Raw genomic sequence first — 16128 nt, forward strand, 5'->3', positions numbered from 1 at the left:
AATACAGTTACCATGCACGTCTTCCTCTATTATCTCAAGGTGACTTATATTGCCTTCTTTTAATATCTTGAATACTTTATTTCCATCTCTTTTATAAGACTTAAGTAATTCTGTTCACTCTTCTACATGGTAGATTTCTTAAAGACCACAACTCAAATAGAGACTGCACATGGCTAGGCCACAATGAAAGCTTACTATGTGTTTGTGTACACAATATCCAAAGTGGGTTAAATGTGCGTGTGAAAAAAAAAAAAAACTTATATAAAAAAGAAATCTCCCCTCTAGGAAACACAAACCATACTATAGCAAAGCTTCCATGAAACATCTTCATAATTACACATTTTATATATTCAAAATACTTTTATAAATTAACATCATCAGTACTGGTGACTGCACATGGCAGACCCAGTAATGGGTCATATTCTTCCCAATAAGATGTACTAAGATACCATTTCATTTCTTTGATATTCCTGCCAAAAATGCATAACCATAACTTTATCAAGAAAAAAACATCAGACAAGCCCAAGCCGAAAAACATTCTACAAGATAAATGACCTGAACTTTTCAAAATTGTTAAAATTTTAAACATGTTAAAATTGTAAGAGATAAGGAGTAAAAATGTGTTCCTAATTACAGGAGGCTAAAGAGACATACAGCTAAATTTAACAAGTGATCTTGGACTGGATCCTGAACTAACAAATTATGTTGTTGTTTTTATAAAGAACATTGGTGGAACAACTGGCAAAACTGAGTAAGAACTGTAGATTAAATAACTAACCTATATCAATGTTAACTTTCTGATTTTCATCATCATCAGATGGCAGTTATATAAGACAATTTCACTGTTTTTAGGAAGCACATACTGCAGTATTTATAGGTAAAGAAGCATTAGGTCTACAATTTAATCTCAAAGGGTTCAGAAAAAAAAATCTATGGATAAATACAGAGAAAGAAAAAAAAATCACAAACTGAACACAGCAAAAGAACAAGATTTGGGTCAAAAGTATATGAATCCTTTGTACTGTGAAAACATTTTCAAAAGTCTGAAATTATTTCAAAACAAAATATCTAAACACAAAAGTAATTGGTGAGAAAAAGGAAAGATGGCAAATAATCACATGAAAAGATGTTCTAGATCATTACCAGCAAGTAAAAGTGCAAATTAAAAGCACAAGGAGATGCCACTAAAAGCAAAAAAGAATTTTCAATTCTGTTGGTGAGCATTTGGGGCAAATGAAGCTATCAAACATTACTGGAGGGAGGGAATACAAGCTGTATAGTCACTTTGTAAGAAACTTCTGAATGGTTTTCCAGAGTTAAACATACACTTACCACATTACCCAACAATCCTAGGTATTAATCCAAGAAAAATTAAAACTTACATTCAAACAAAACCTGCATGCAAATATTTGCATCAATTTATTCATAATCACCAAATACTGAAAACAACTCAAATGTCTATCAACTGTTAAATGGATAAACTGCGATACGTTTATATAAAGGAATCCTCGGGATTCCTGGGTGGCACAGCGGTTTAGCGCCTGCCTTTGGCCCGGGGCGTGATCCTGAAGACCCGGGATCGAATCCCACGTCGGGCTCCCGGTGCATGGAGCCTGCTTCTCCCTCTGCCTATGTCTCTGCCTCTCTCTCTCTCTCTGTGTGACTATCATAAATAAAAATTTTAAACAAATAAAAATAAAAAAAAAATAAAGGAATCCTACTTAGCAATAAAAAGGAATGAATTATTAATAATGCAACAACATGTATGAATTCCTAAAGCATTATGCTAAGTGAAAGAAATCAGTCTCAAAAGTTACACGTTGTATTATTCCATATATGTTTATGATATTCTGCAAAAAAGCAAAAAAAAAAAAGCGGGGGGGAGGAAAATAGATCAGTGGTTGTTAAGGGTAAAGTTGGTGGAGGGGTTAATTAAAAATAGGCAGCATTGGGACGCCTGGGTCGCTCAGCAGTAGAGCATCTACCCAGGGCCTGATCCTGGAGTCCCACATCGGGCTCCCTGCATGGAGCCTACTTCTCTCTCTGCCTATGTCTCTGCCTCTCTCTTTCTATGTCTCTCATGAATGAATAAATAAAATCTTTAACAACAACGCCAATAAAAATAGGCACCATGAAATAAAAATAGGCAGTATGATGGAATTTGGGAGGGGGAGGCTGATAGGGTTGTCCTTTGTCTTGACTATTACTGTCATTACACAATTTTATGCATACATCAAAACTCATTGAACTATATATTAAAAAGAATGAATTTTACTATTTATAAATTTAAGGTATACATTATGCTGAAGAGAAATAAAGTACTTTCACAGGCACCTCATTTTATTCTCAGTCCAATAAACACTGTGTAGGTACTATCACTGTGTAGGTACTATTACTCTCATTTCACATGTGAGGAAACCAAAGCATATAGCAAATTACAGATCGTAGGACCAAAAGTGTAGTCCAGATACACTGATCCTATACAAATGTTTTAGTCTCTTAATTTTCTCATGTTCCACTAAGCTTTATGGGCCACACTGTCCCTAAAGACAAACAGGTTCAAAGAAAGGAAAAACAGGATCGGAGGGAGGGAAGTAAAAAAGACAGGTAGTAGGAGTGTGTCTGTTAGAATTTGTCCTTTGTCCTTAAGGAATTAAAAATAGTCTATAGCTGAAGAAGTCTAAATAGTGATCTATAGAGGCAACAAATTAATTGGCATTAAAGGATTAACTGGTGATTTCTTCCATAAAAACCTCAATTTCTTAGCACAAAGAAAAAGCAAACAAAACATTCACAGGTAACCTTGTACTATTGCTACAATTTAAGCTATGCAAAGTCTTCAGAATAATATTGAGAACAACAATGCCAATTCAGAATGGATTTTACAACTTTAAATGTTTAAAGGTATCCCAGATGCTATCACTCAAGGGTGGAAAACAATAGGGAAACCTTTAAAGACACCTTTTTGGTTTTAGAATCCAAGAAGTGGCAGTATGTTTGCCATAGAACATACTGTACGTAGAGCAGCTGGAGAGGAAATTGTTTAGTTTCCTTAAGAAAAAAATTAAAAATAAAAAACTGCATCTGTACTACAAACAGCATACTTTACCTAAAAACAGTGGTGTGGTTTCCTCTAAAGTAGTTGCATTAGGATCTGCCCCAGCTTCTAAAAGAATCTGTACAATCTTCCAATGTCCTTGACTTGCAGCAAGATGTAATGCACAGAAGCCCTCAAAAGTCTTTGTCTTAATGTAATTTTCAGATGAATCTACTGTAAAAACAAAAAACAAAAACGAAATGTCAACTGGAAAATACCACTGCTATTTCTTGTGCTTAAAAAGGAAAGATTCCAAGAATTTGAAGAAATATTAAAAATATGATTTTAAATGGGAGGTCTGAGTTTAAAACTCAGACTAGAAAATCAAGAAACAGTTCTATAGGTGTCACAGTGTGAAAAGCTCTCTGGTATTCTTAACGCACAAATTCTGCCCACAAACTCATTTTCTATTCCCTAATTTCCAGTGGGTAGGGGGGAAAGGGAGTGGCAGGATTTGAAAGGTAACCCAAAAGCAAGATCTGAAGAGGATACAGCACCAAAATTGTGCTTAAGCAAACTATTAATAAATTTGATTTTTTTTAATTTCTAAGTTTCCATGAGAAATGGTCTCATCTCAAATGAGCATTACTTCCTTGTATTCAATTAATAATATGATGGTAGTTTAAAATACTCCTTTTCTAACCTAAGACTACAGTCTAATAGCTAATAAAGACTATGTTTCTAAAATAATAAAATGTAATAAAATGCACCCCAAAGAAATCAAAGAGTGGCATACAACTTCTAAGAATTAATTTACTTTAAGGTTTCTAGGGTTTGTTATAAAAGTCTCAAGATTCTGGTAAAATTAAAATTACGTAAATAATGTCTACCTTAAAATTTTTGTAACTCCACAGCAAAATATAATATTGAAGTCACTTTGAGGCTACAAAAAGTCACTTTGAAAAGTGATTTTCTTACTTTTGCTTCCAAAACAGTAAAAGTCTAACCCCACAATAAAAGAATGGGCTATAGGGTGGACAGTGAAGGCATTTTGAGGCTACAAAAAAATTTTAAGACTTTAAATAATGTTTTCTTGAAAAACTAGGCTTAATGTCCTTGAATAAAATAATCATCTGTTTTAAGTAATTCTTATAAATGTAACCCACTGATGAAATGGGCAAAGATATAATAATATTCAAATATCAGCTTGTAAGCATAAATACTTTTTGTAAAAAGCCTCAAACTTTACAGAAGCACAACTAAACAGCAAGATAGAGCAGTTATATTTTTAAAGCTCATATCACGGGGGCACCTGGGTGGCTTAGTAGATTGAGGATCTGCCTTTCCACTCAGGTCATGATCTCCAGGACCTCCAATAGAGCCCCTTGTTGCAGTAGCCTTCTTGCTCAGGAGGGAGTCTGCTTCTCTCTCTCTCTCTCTCTCTCTCTCTCCCCCTCTGCCCCTCCCCACTGCTTATTCTTTCTCTTTCTCTCTCTCTTTCTCTTTTCTCTCTCTCTCCTCTCCTGCTCTCAAATAAATAAAATCTTAAAAAAATAAAATTTTAAAAATAGAGCTCATATCAAAAAAACAGTATTTCCCAGATTAGTCAGAAACTGACCTTTATTCAGATATCCACAAAACTATAAGGTTAAGATAAAAACTAGAAATACATAGATATATATAGATACACAGACAGCTCCAAATGGGAAATCTCAATATTATAAAGATGCCCATTTTTTCCATTCTAATCAAAATGCCAAAAGAGCAGGCTGTTGTTCAGCTGCTTGCTTTTATACTTGGTTAAAGTGACTGAAGTTGATAGGGATAGGAGAGGGCAGAAAAGAATAGCAAAGAAGTTAGAAAAATAAAGTACTGAGACAAGACTAGACTTATTCTGTATACTAAACCGAGTCTTAAAGTTAGAATAAGTAAAACAATGTGGCAGTGACACAAAGGGAGAGAGGAGGGTGCCCCTGAGGGAGTGGAGCCAGCAGAAGTAAAAAGAAACAATGAAGAGATGATGACCTAGGCCAATGTAGGGTAGGACGCTAAGGAAATTTCCTTTGGAAAAAAAGGATGTTCTCATTCACTGAGAAAGAAAAAAAAAGAGATAAAGCTTAATCCTAGCCATTTTTTTTTTTTATTTTTAATTACATTTTGGTAAAATATTTCTTTTTTTTTTTTTTTTTTTTTATTTAAAAGACTATTTTATAAAACAAAGAGAGGGGCACCTGGGTGGCTCAGTAGTTGAATGTCTGCCTCTGGCTCAGGTCAGGATCCTGGGGTCCTGGGATTAAATCCTGCTTCTCCCTCTGCCTATGTCCCTGCCTCTCTGTCTCTCTCCTGAATAAATGAATAAAATCTTTAAAAAATAAAAAAATAAAAATAAAAATAAAAAAAACAAAGAGAGAACCTTACCTAATGTATGCAATTAAAAAAAAAAAAAAAAACCCACCAGGCAGAGGCAGTGGGGGAAATCTCAGGATAGAATGGGGACTGTGACAAAACCATCTAACTGGATTACAAATGGATGACACTTTAGAAGATGGTTTCATCATGACTAGAAACTGTAAGGCTAAAGACAAAAGGTGTACAAGTACACTGCAGGCTAGTCAGTAAAGTTGTTTTGCATAGGGAAAAAGATTAACAATTCTGAAACCACTATATATGTACAATAAGATCAAACAAATGAATGTATGGTTGACAGTGACGGTCTCACCTTTGGGAAGAGAGGTTACAAAGAAGTAAAGGAAAAAGGCTAGAATGAACCACATGGTACTGGATTAGAATCCAGACATCAGTTTATGAACTTGTGTTTAGCTATAATACAGATACAGATGGATACAGAAATACTTATAAGTATGTGTATATACATGGGTTAATATATTTCCTAACTCTGCTAAAGGGGCTTAAAAGTAAAGACATGCCAGGGGCCAGGAGCACACTCAGTGCCCAGATCTTGATTTTGAGTACCATTCTCCAACAAAAGGAACCAGGGCTCCTAAGAAAATAGTTGACTCTACAGTTGTCACGCAGAATATACAAAATGAGCCTGGAGCATCTTCCAGGTCCAGCAAGTAAAAAAAGGTGCTTAAAAAACAAAACGGGGTAGGGGTGGGGGGCCCTGAGTGGCTCAGTTGGTTAAGCATCTGCCTTCAGCTCAGGTCATGATCTTGAAGTCCCAGGATCGAGCCCTATGCTAGATTGCCTGCTCAGTGGAGAATCTCCTTTTCCCTCTCCTTCTGCCCCTCCCCTTGGCTCCCTCTCTCTCTCTCTCTCTCTCAAATAAATAAAAGCTTAAAAATATAAGGTCCTGTCAAGGAAACACAAGAGCCAATCTGGAAAGGTACTCAATGACAAAAACTAGAACAAACTGAGCAACAAAATAAATAACATCATTTGGATTATAACTCAATATATAAAATTAATACATAGGAGTCCTAGAAAATATAAATGATTGAATAAATAAAGAGAGGAGATACTCTAAATACCAAAAAAAAATCCAAATAATTTATGTAGATACTCCCCACTCAAGGAAGGGAGAAAAAAAAAAAAAAAAAAAGGAAGGGAGCTTAATTCCCACCTGAGTGAGGGCCACCCTTAGCAATTTGTGTACACACCTATGTTAGGAAAGAAAAAAAAAAAACACCTGTGCAATTATCTATGAAATAAAGAAAAGGCACTTCTCACTCAGGATGAAAAATAGTGAAGTCAGTCAACTACTAAATTGAGATCTTAGGGCAGCCCTGGTGGCTCAGCGGTTTAGCGCCGCCTTCAGCCCAGGGCATGATCCTGGAGACCCGGGATCGAGTCCCGCGTCGGGCTCCCTACATGGAGCCTGCTTCTCCCTCTGCCTGTGACTCTGCCTCTCTGTCTGTCTCTCTCTGATGAATAAATAAAGTCCTTTTTAAAAAATAATAATAATAATAATAATAAAATAAATTGAGATCTTAAAAGATTTTACCTATCAAAAAAAATACATTTAAATAGTTAACTCTAAAACCACTGGATCAGGAAAGTAACCTGGTTTAACCAACACAGTAGATTTAGAGTTAGAAGATTTGGGCTGCAATCCTGGCTCCACCAAATCTACTTTGGATTACCCTTTGGGTAAATTACTCAAACTCTCTGAAGCATAGGTTTCTTAACAGTAAAACCAAGATAAAACAGCTGGCCTAAACCCTTAAAGGAGTTCAACAAAATTACAGCATTTTATACTGTCACAATTGTCGCAAATTTGGGAAAGTCTCCAGAACATTATTTTTTTAAGTTCTATTTATTTGAGAGAGAGAACAAGTGGGCACACATGGGGGAGGGGCAGAAAGACAGGGAGAGAGAGTCTCAAGAAGACTCAACACTGAGCACAGAATCCAACTTAGGGCTCAATCTACGACCCTAGAATCAAGACCCTAGCCGAAACCAAGAGTCTGATGCTTAACTGACTGTGCCACCCAGGTGCCCTCCAAAACATCATTTTAAGAAAGCTGTCAGGACCCAATGTAAATTGGTTTTGGAAATTCCAATAATAAACTGCCCTTCTTAACTGATACATAGGGACCAAAGGGACCTTACCTATCTTGAACTAGACTATCAACCACCACCCTCTCACTCTCTTCCTTTCCTTATAAATTCTTAGGAAAATGGCTCATAACACTATTTTTAATGCCTTAACTTCTACTTGCTTTTCACTGGAAGGCAAAGCAGTTTCTGCTTCTATTCTAATTATTGAAAATTTTTTTTAATTTTATTTATTTATTCATGAGAGAGACACACACACAGAGAGAGAGAGAGAGAGAGAGAGAGAGAGGCAGAGACACAGGCAGAGGGAGAAGCAGGCCCCATGCAGGGAGCCCAACGTGGGACTCGGTCCAGGGTCTCCAGGATCACACACTGGACTGAAGGCAGCGCTAAACCACTGAGCCACCTGGGCTGCCCTAATTATTGAAATTTTAAATGTAAAGGCATTAAAGACTTCATAATGGACAAACCCATAATGGGCACTTCAGTTCCTTTATGACAACTTGCAAGTTCTTCCTTGGCTGCACTTTCAGATTTTAAAGATTTTATTTATTTAGTTGAGAGAGAGAAAACAGGTGCAAAGGCCAGGGCCAAGGGGCGGAGGGGAGAGGGGGCAGTGATGAAGGAAAAGCTGACTCCTGGATGAGCAGGGATCCCAACTGGGGGCATGATCCCAGGACCCTGGGATCATGACCTGAGCTGAAGGCAGAAGCTTAACCAACAGCCACCCAGGCGCCCCTGAAATGTTGGAATATTTCTAATCTTACAGATGAAGAAAATGAAGCACCAAGAGATTAAAAGACCTGTCCAAGACCACACTAATTTGGTGGCAGGGTCAGCAGAACCCAGGTCCATCTGAACACAACTCTTAATCCTATGTTACACTGCCTAATTACCAAATAATTTTCAGCATCTGTTATCATGCCCAGTATGACAGCATATTTTCTTAACACGAACTTAAAAAAAGTACTATGAATTAGTTCATATATTTGCCAAATAAAAATATTTGTTGGTGATATGCTACAATTAACTACAAAATTTTAAATGACCTTTAATTAGTAAGTGGTTTAATACTGAATGGCATGATTAATTCCCACTGAAGAGCACTATTGTCTTCTAAAATGAAAAGATGCTTAAAATCTCTGTACCTATTACATAAACTTCCAATACAGGAAAGAAGACAAGCAAATTTGTTATTTATATTAATACTTTAAATAGAAAGTTAAAGCAAAAAACATATACATGCATATTAAATTTTTAAGTAACCCATACCACAGTTGAATGCTCTTCTCCAACTTGAATGAGAAAACCATGTATGATTCTTGGGCTAGATTCTGGGTATAAACTGAAGAGAAGGTAAAGCAAATTCTTTCTAAATATCTAAGATGTTTCCAATCGTTTTATGTAGGACTGAGCACTTTTGTAACTTTAGTACACTAATAAAAGGCATGTTTTAAGAATCTCTGGCAGTTCACTAATACTAAGTGAAATTCAAGGAAATAGAAATTATGTAATAAAAGACACTTTTATGTATATTAGCAGAGCTATAAAGGACAAGAGAATTATGAACTAAATAAAATTCAGATATAATAAGTAGTAAGGGATGTTATACAGGTATAACAAGTAACAGAAATGTCGAACTTGCTTTGGAAACTTTTAAGATTAACCCATAATTGTGAGTTGACTGGTACAGATATAAAGATGACACTGTCACCAATAAGCAAAAGAGATCTCACTTCAGTTCTCCAGACTAAAAATTTTGTACTTCATTATCATTTTAAAATATATCCTCACGTGTAGCTGTATGCTAGCTAGACCTTTTACAAAATAGCTACCATTCCTCACTGGTCAATGTTCCTGAACTTGAATCATCCAAGTAAGTTTAAACTGTTTTTAAAAGGCAGGGGATCTGAATAAAGTATGGACTTTAGTTAATTTACAAAAGGGGAGATGGGCCAGAAGAACATATAAAACATTTTTTAAAGTGACCAATAGGCTAAGGTAGCCTTTCTGCCTCATTCTAGTCTTTTTCTAGTTAATGAATCAAATAATCAGATCTAATAGAATTTTGGACATCAGTTCCAACTATAGAGAACAACCAAACTCATGGAAGACTAAAATCAAAAATGTTACCACCTCCTAAAACAAGACATATAGCTGCTTCCTAGTCTCTGCACACCCTACTTCCTAATCCTTGTGTACACACTACATGTAAACCAGATTTCAGTTTATTTATTCCAGTTTTATAACAGTTTATTTATTATTTATTCCAATTTATTTCCTAACAGTGAACTCTAATAAAAATACAGAGAGAAAATTGTAGTTGACCATTTGTATCATCGTTGATACATATACATATACATACATAGTTATTAACTATGTGTGGCTATTTTGTTCTCCAAAAACATCAAGCCTAAAAAAGTCTAGTCATTAAAAATAAAGGTGATACTTAAAATTTCTAACAGAAAACACAGATTACTTGAATAGCCAATTCAAACACATTTAGTCAAAAGCATGCCTAAGTTTATTCTGCAGCTATAGGGAAAAAAACTGTAACATAAACAATATTGTTCTGACATGGGAAGAAATAACAGTATATTGGGAATGACCTTTTTGACTAGAAACGAATATTTAAATTAATTCCTTTATCAGTAGAGAGAGACCAGGAACTCAAAGCTATAGAACTAACTTCAAACAAAGTCTGAAAACACTAACAAAGTTTTTAAAATTTGAGGCATAAAGTCTTTTTTTTCTAGTATCTCTGAATAGTCAACTATAACGGACTCTAGTAGAACATTTGCCTAGCAGTCATAACCAACTTCCTGTATTATGATTTGGGGAATTTAGCCTTGCCATCTCTCATCCCTTAAAACAAAGCAAATAAAAATCTATGCCATAAAAACAGAAGGATTATTTCCTTTCTCTTCCATGAAGCCATGAGTTAGTTCTGATGAACTATGGCACCAGAAGTCTAAACTCTGAGTAGCTCTACCTGTGATTATAAGTACACAGGGGAAAAACAAAACAAAACAAAACAAAACAAAAAAACAAGTACACAGGGGAAGAGGAATCGGAATTCCCATGATCAATGAAAAGTGAATGGTTCACTGAGCATTACAACAGTGTTGCATTCAACCTCTGTTTAAATAAACTAAATGCTAAAAATGTTTACTTTGATTAAATGCTGGAAGGATGCCACAGTGGAAAAAAAGTGGGCTTCAGAATCGGAGAAATGGGTTCTAGTTTATTATATAATCTTTGGACAAATCCGCTTCTCTGACACTTGGTAAACTTCTCACCAATAAATGAGGATAACAATACCTCAAGAGCAATTTGGTACGTATTAAATAACGTAAATCAAGGATCTAATACAATGACTATTACAAAGCAGTGCTCAAACACCATTATCCCCTCAACCTCAGAATCTCTCATTTAGTCTCTTTTACTGAGTCCTTTTCTCAATAGTGAGCTCACAAATATACTACTGGCTCTCAGAAAGGGGGGGAAAAAAGCCCAAATTTATAGCTTTGGTTTACAGCACTGGTTGATTTCTGCAACGTAAATATTCTCACTTGACTGATCTCAGGTTATAAGCACAAAGTCAACTGAACACAGAGTTGGAAAGAGATGCACATGGCTACTCTCTGTCCCATTACCCTTTTACTCCCTCCACAACACTTTTACAATCTGAAATTATCTCGTTTAATGTTTAGGTATTGTCTGTCTCCCCCGACAGGAATATAAGCACCATACAGGCAGGGACCTAGTCTATCCTGTTCTCTACCATGACCTCAAATGGAAAAAAAAAAAAAAAAAAAAGACTAATTCAAACAAAGCACTCATACCCACAATTCCAAGAACACTGTTCCTTTTGTTTGGAAAAGGAAAAAAGAATAAACATGGCCAGTAACTACCAAATGCTTAATTAAAAGAGCTCACTCAGACAATAAAAATGGGCCAGGCACAGCAAGTTACACATAAAGGACAACATTTATAGATGTCCATCTGGTACAACAAACTTATATAACTGAAGGCAAGCAATCTTACCATTCTTAATAAATGCATAAACAGTTCTTGTATGGTCAGAGAAAAGGAATACAACTACTACTGTTAATAAATCCTACATGATGATTTTTGTATGTTTTATTGATCCAGCTTGTAGGCCCAGCCTCCCATACCCTGAATTTACTTTACCTGCATGAATTAACATCCGTAAACATTCTACAGAGTTGTGATAAGCTGCTTCATGAATTGGCATCCATCCCCTGTTATCAGCAACATCAACGCTACGTCCCTTTTTGAGCAGTTTTCTTAAGACTTTAACATTGCCTTCCCTGGCAGCAAGTCCAACCGTGGAGCATGTGTCAGAGTAAGCCTCTGTAAAATCCATTCTTTTGACCAGTCTACAAAACAAGGCAGAAAGAAAACACTATAGACAGTAAAACAACACTGTACTCCTAAAGATTAGCAGATCGAAGCAGGCCTGTCTTGCATCTGTCACAGGACTGCTGAGGAAAAGCCTAAGGTGGAGAAAGCGACCTGTCATGCCACAGCCTCTGCTGGAGTCTAAACCAGAAATGTCTCTAGGGAACTGGGATTCCTTGGAATGTTATTTAAGATATCAAGAGGGCAGCCCCGGTGGCTCAGCGGTTTAGTGCTGCCTTCAGCCCAGGGCCTGATCCTGGAGACCCGGAATCGAATCCCACGTCTGGCTCCCTGCATGGAGCCTGCTTCTCCCTCTGCCTGTGTCTCTGCCTCTCTCTCATGCTCTGTGTGTCTCATGAATAAATAAATAAAATCTCAAACCAAAAAAATAAATAAATAAAAAGATACCAAGAGTTTTAAGTGTTCTATCATTCCACTTCTAGAAATGTCCGAGCAGCAATTTCCTGCAGTCTTCTGCTCCTGTTCATATTCCACCGAATTGCATTCACTGGAATTCCGTGGATGAAGGAGCTAAACACCTCCAGTTAATCCCCAAGATGTAGTCTTTTACGTACAGATGGCCATTTAACTAACAGCAATGCTCAGCCTCAAGAATTAAGTTGCAGTCCACTCCAGGGAAAAGCTAAATCCAAAAAAAGCTAGGAAAGGAATGAACAAAGAAAAAGAACAAAGATAAGTAATAACTGTAGTTTTTCTGCTGGTCCTTTACGAAAGAGGCTTACATATTCATGTTTTCTTTCCTTGATGAAAATGTCCCACTGATAGAATATTTTGAATACACTGAAACGAATAAGAGCATCATAAAAAGACAAGTCCAGCTTTCCTACACCAGCCTGGAAATTTCTTGACAGCATTAGTGCCTCTTCCTCATCATCTCCCTCCAAAGGTCATTTCATGTTCCCCCAGTACAGTTCTCAGCAGATGATTCTCACAAAGACAGCTTCTTGTTAATCATACTGTATGAGGCTAAGGTTCAGGATTCTCAGGGAAAGGGTCATCTCCCAAGGGGCAGTGCCTCTTAATAACATTCCTCTTCCAGTCTTTCTTAGTTTTTCTAATGATGTAAGGAGGTGGTTCTGGAAATGTCAACATGTCTAGTCCAATACAGGTGAAAAACTTTCTACAACCCCATTCTAAATAATCTATACAAAAAATGAAGGTTTAGGGCAGCCCGGGTGGCTCAACGGTTTAGCGCCACCTTCAGCCCAGGGCCTGATCCTGGAGTCCCGGGATGGAGTCCCATGTCAGGCTCCTTGCATGGTGCCTGCTTCTCCCTCTGCCTGTGTCTGTGCCTCTCTCTCTCTCTCTCTCTCTCTCTCTCTGTCTCACGAATAAATAGATAAAATCTTTAAAAAACAAAATGAAGGTTTAAAAGGAGAAATTAAAAGAAAGCACAAAGCAGGGCGCCCAGGTGGCTCAGTCAGTTAAGCATCTGCCTTTGGCTCAGGTCATGATCCCAGGATCCTGGGATCAAGCCTCGCATCAGGTTCCCATCTTGGCAGGGAACCTGATTCTTCTCCCTCTGCTACTCCTCTTGCCTGTACTTTCTCTCTCGGCCTCTCTATGTCAAATAAATGAATAAAATCTTAAAAAGAAAAAGCACACAGCATTTCTTGTAAGACATTTAAATTTATCCATTGTCACATTTAAATATAAAGCTATAACTGCGGAAGTTGATTCTATAGTCAGCCTAAAAGCTAACATTAGCTACCGTTAATCTGATTGGATCCAATGGTCCGTTACTCAAAAAGTGAAGATATTTATTACAGAATATCTAATTATGCAGTTGACAGTTATTTACTATGCACCAACAGCTGATCAGTAAGTGGCAGATATAAAAATGATATAGATTTATGGACAGCCTCACAGAAATGATAAATACATGTTATTCAAAACAGAAGGAAGAAAGTACTCCAAGACAAGTAGAGATAAAGAGCCATGGCTGGTCAAAGGAGGAAGAAACCACCTCAACTAGTGAGGGATGTGAACTGGCCCTTCAATACAGGATCTGACAATGAGAAAAAGGGCAGAGGAGCATTCCTAGGCCAAAGGAGAAACACAAGCAACACTATGTAAATGAACAAGCAAGGGTGAATAGGGACAGTGACTAAGGGGAAAATTACTTTACTTTGGAAGGAGGATTAGCTAAACAAAGAACAGGAGGAAAAGGAGCTTACAGAGGCAGCTAAAGGCCAAACTGTGGAGGATGAATGCTAGGCTACACTTTGTTGAAAGATGCTAACTTCCAGCTACAGCCATTACATCCAAGTTTCACAAAAAAGAGACCACATGTTTTATGGCAATTTACGGCATATTCACCTCACACAAGAAAAAACTGTTCCTATGTAAGAAAAACATATGCACGTGCACACACACACAAGAATACCCCTCCAAAGACCTTAAAAAACAGTAATCTAGTAAAAACAAGTATGAATCCCTTTCCAATTGTTGCTTTTCTCAGTTACAAATACTGTTAATGGATCTAGATTAACGAAAATAACCTGAAAAAAAAATATTGGAACTGGGTAATATCTTAGAGATACTTACGAGAAGAAGAAGCCAAAAGAAACATACTATAGCAGAATCACTCTCCTCCACCCTTCATGCCAGCCAACTCGTTGACATGCATCAACTATATGCAAGATCTCCTATAAAATCCTTCCCACGTTCTTGACTAAAAATGAGTACGAGGTCAAACAACCAAATGTGATGTATAAACCTGAAATGGATCCTGGATGGTGAAAAGTATTAAAAATATCAGCCTCAAAAAAATAAATAAATAAAAATAAATGAAAATAGCCTCAAAAAGCAACTGTGAGACAATTAATGAAATCTAAATATGTAATAGATGTCATTTTGTTAATTTTCTTAGATGTGATAACGGCATTCTTGAAGTACTTGGCACTAAAAAGTAACAGCTGCTACTTACTTCTAATGTTTTAGATTAAAGGGTACAGAGATGGGGGGAAAGTAACTGGCTAGACGTCAAGGAGTGGATCAGGTGGAGAGTACAGGAACGATCACTGTACTTGCTCAATCGTTCTTTCTGTATGTCTGAAACTTTTCGGGAAGGTTCGGAGTAGGTGGAAGCCAACCATCCCGGGCAACGTGAAACTTGAACTTGGAAAATACACGAAACGACCTTTATTTTTTAAGCTAAGTTTTTTCTTTCTAACAGTTTCCTTCTGGTTTCTTAAGAGTCCGAATAATACTCTTTGTGTCTGGGGGCTTTAAAGTCGTGTTGTCGCTGAGGACGCCGACACAGACATCCACCGCGGAGAACCAGGGCCGGCCGCAGCTCCCGTTTCCGCCCCGAGCGGGCGGCGCGGGCCCGAGGGAGGGCGCCTCGCACACGGCACACGGCACACGGCACACGACGCCCGCCGCCCGCCGCCCGCGACACGTCTCGAGGACGCGGACCCGCGGGGGAGGAGCCCGCCAGGGGACGGCGCTTCTCCCCAGAGGAACGCGCCCACACCCCAAACTGGACACCGGGCAGGTTTGACGCATCACCTCTGACGCCGGCGCGGGAGACACCACTTGGCCTACTCTTTTCTGAACGAGCCGCTCACGACACGAAAGCGAACAGGGCCGCCCCGCGTGTGAACGTCAGGGCGAGCTGCGCGGCAGCACTTCGGCCGCGGGCCACCACCTGGGGTAAACTGCGTTACGCGAAGGCCGACGTGCGCGGGCGGGGGGCGAGCCGAGGGCGGCACCGGCGGCTCGCGCTCCCCCGCGGCCGCCCAACGGGCAGCGGCCCCGCTCGCCGGCGCCACACGTCTCCCTCCGCGCCGGGGACCGGGCCGGGGCCGCCGCTCCTCGGACCCGCTCGAAGGAAGCGGACAGTCCGACCTGAGCCGCAAACGCCAGGAGCGGACTGTGGGCGCCGCAGGCCTCTGCACACGCGACCCCGGAGGTGACGGCGAGCTACAGGGGCTGCGGGAGAAGCCATCGCTCGGCACGCGGAAGGCCAGTCCCTCCCGGTCTCCTCAGCAAGGAAAGAAAGTGCCGCGGCCTCGGAAGCCGTCTCTCGAACTAACCGTCCCAGGGTGCTTTGCGCCCCCGAGCGGACAGTGCGGCCACTGCGCCTGCGCTCGCGCGGCCGGGTCCTCGCGGCGGGGAGGCTG

At 38.8% G+C, this 16128-nt stretch overlaps 1 protein-coding gene across 7 annotated transcripts in view; it reads right to left on the reverse strand.

Annotated features, from left to right (window-relative positions):
* ASB3 (ankyrin repeat and SOCS box containing 3) overlaps positions 1-16128 on the reverse strand; it is a 104286-nt gene that overhangs the window by 63533 nt on the left and 24625 nt on the right. For 4 of the 7 annotated variants that reach the window (XM_077915382.1, XM_077915380.1, XM_077915381.1 and 1 more), the window contains exons 2-3: positions 11750-11958; positions 3110-3271 (exon numbers count right to left, since the gene is read on the reverse strand). In XM_077915382.1, the coding sequence (XP_077771508.1) occupies positions 3110-3271; positions 11750-11945 (358 nt within the window). In that variant the 5' untranslated portion in view covers positions 11946-11958. Of the gene's footprint in view, positions 1-3109; positions 3272-11749; positions 11959-12388; positions 12640-15030; positions 15307-15514; positions 15690-16128 lie in introns of those variants that run through there. The other 3 variants (XM_077915376.1, XM_077915378.1, XM_077915377.1) reach the window with 3 other exon arrangements.

This window comes from Canis aureus, chromosome 11 (assembly GCF_053574225.1).
Source record: "Canis aureus isolate CA01 chromosome 11, VMU_Caureus_v.1.0, whole genome shotgun sequence".
Classification (NCBI taxonomy): Eukaryota; Metazoa; Chordata; class Mammalia; order Carnivora; family Canidae; genus Canis; species Canis aureus.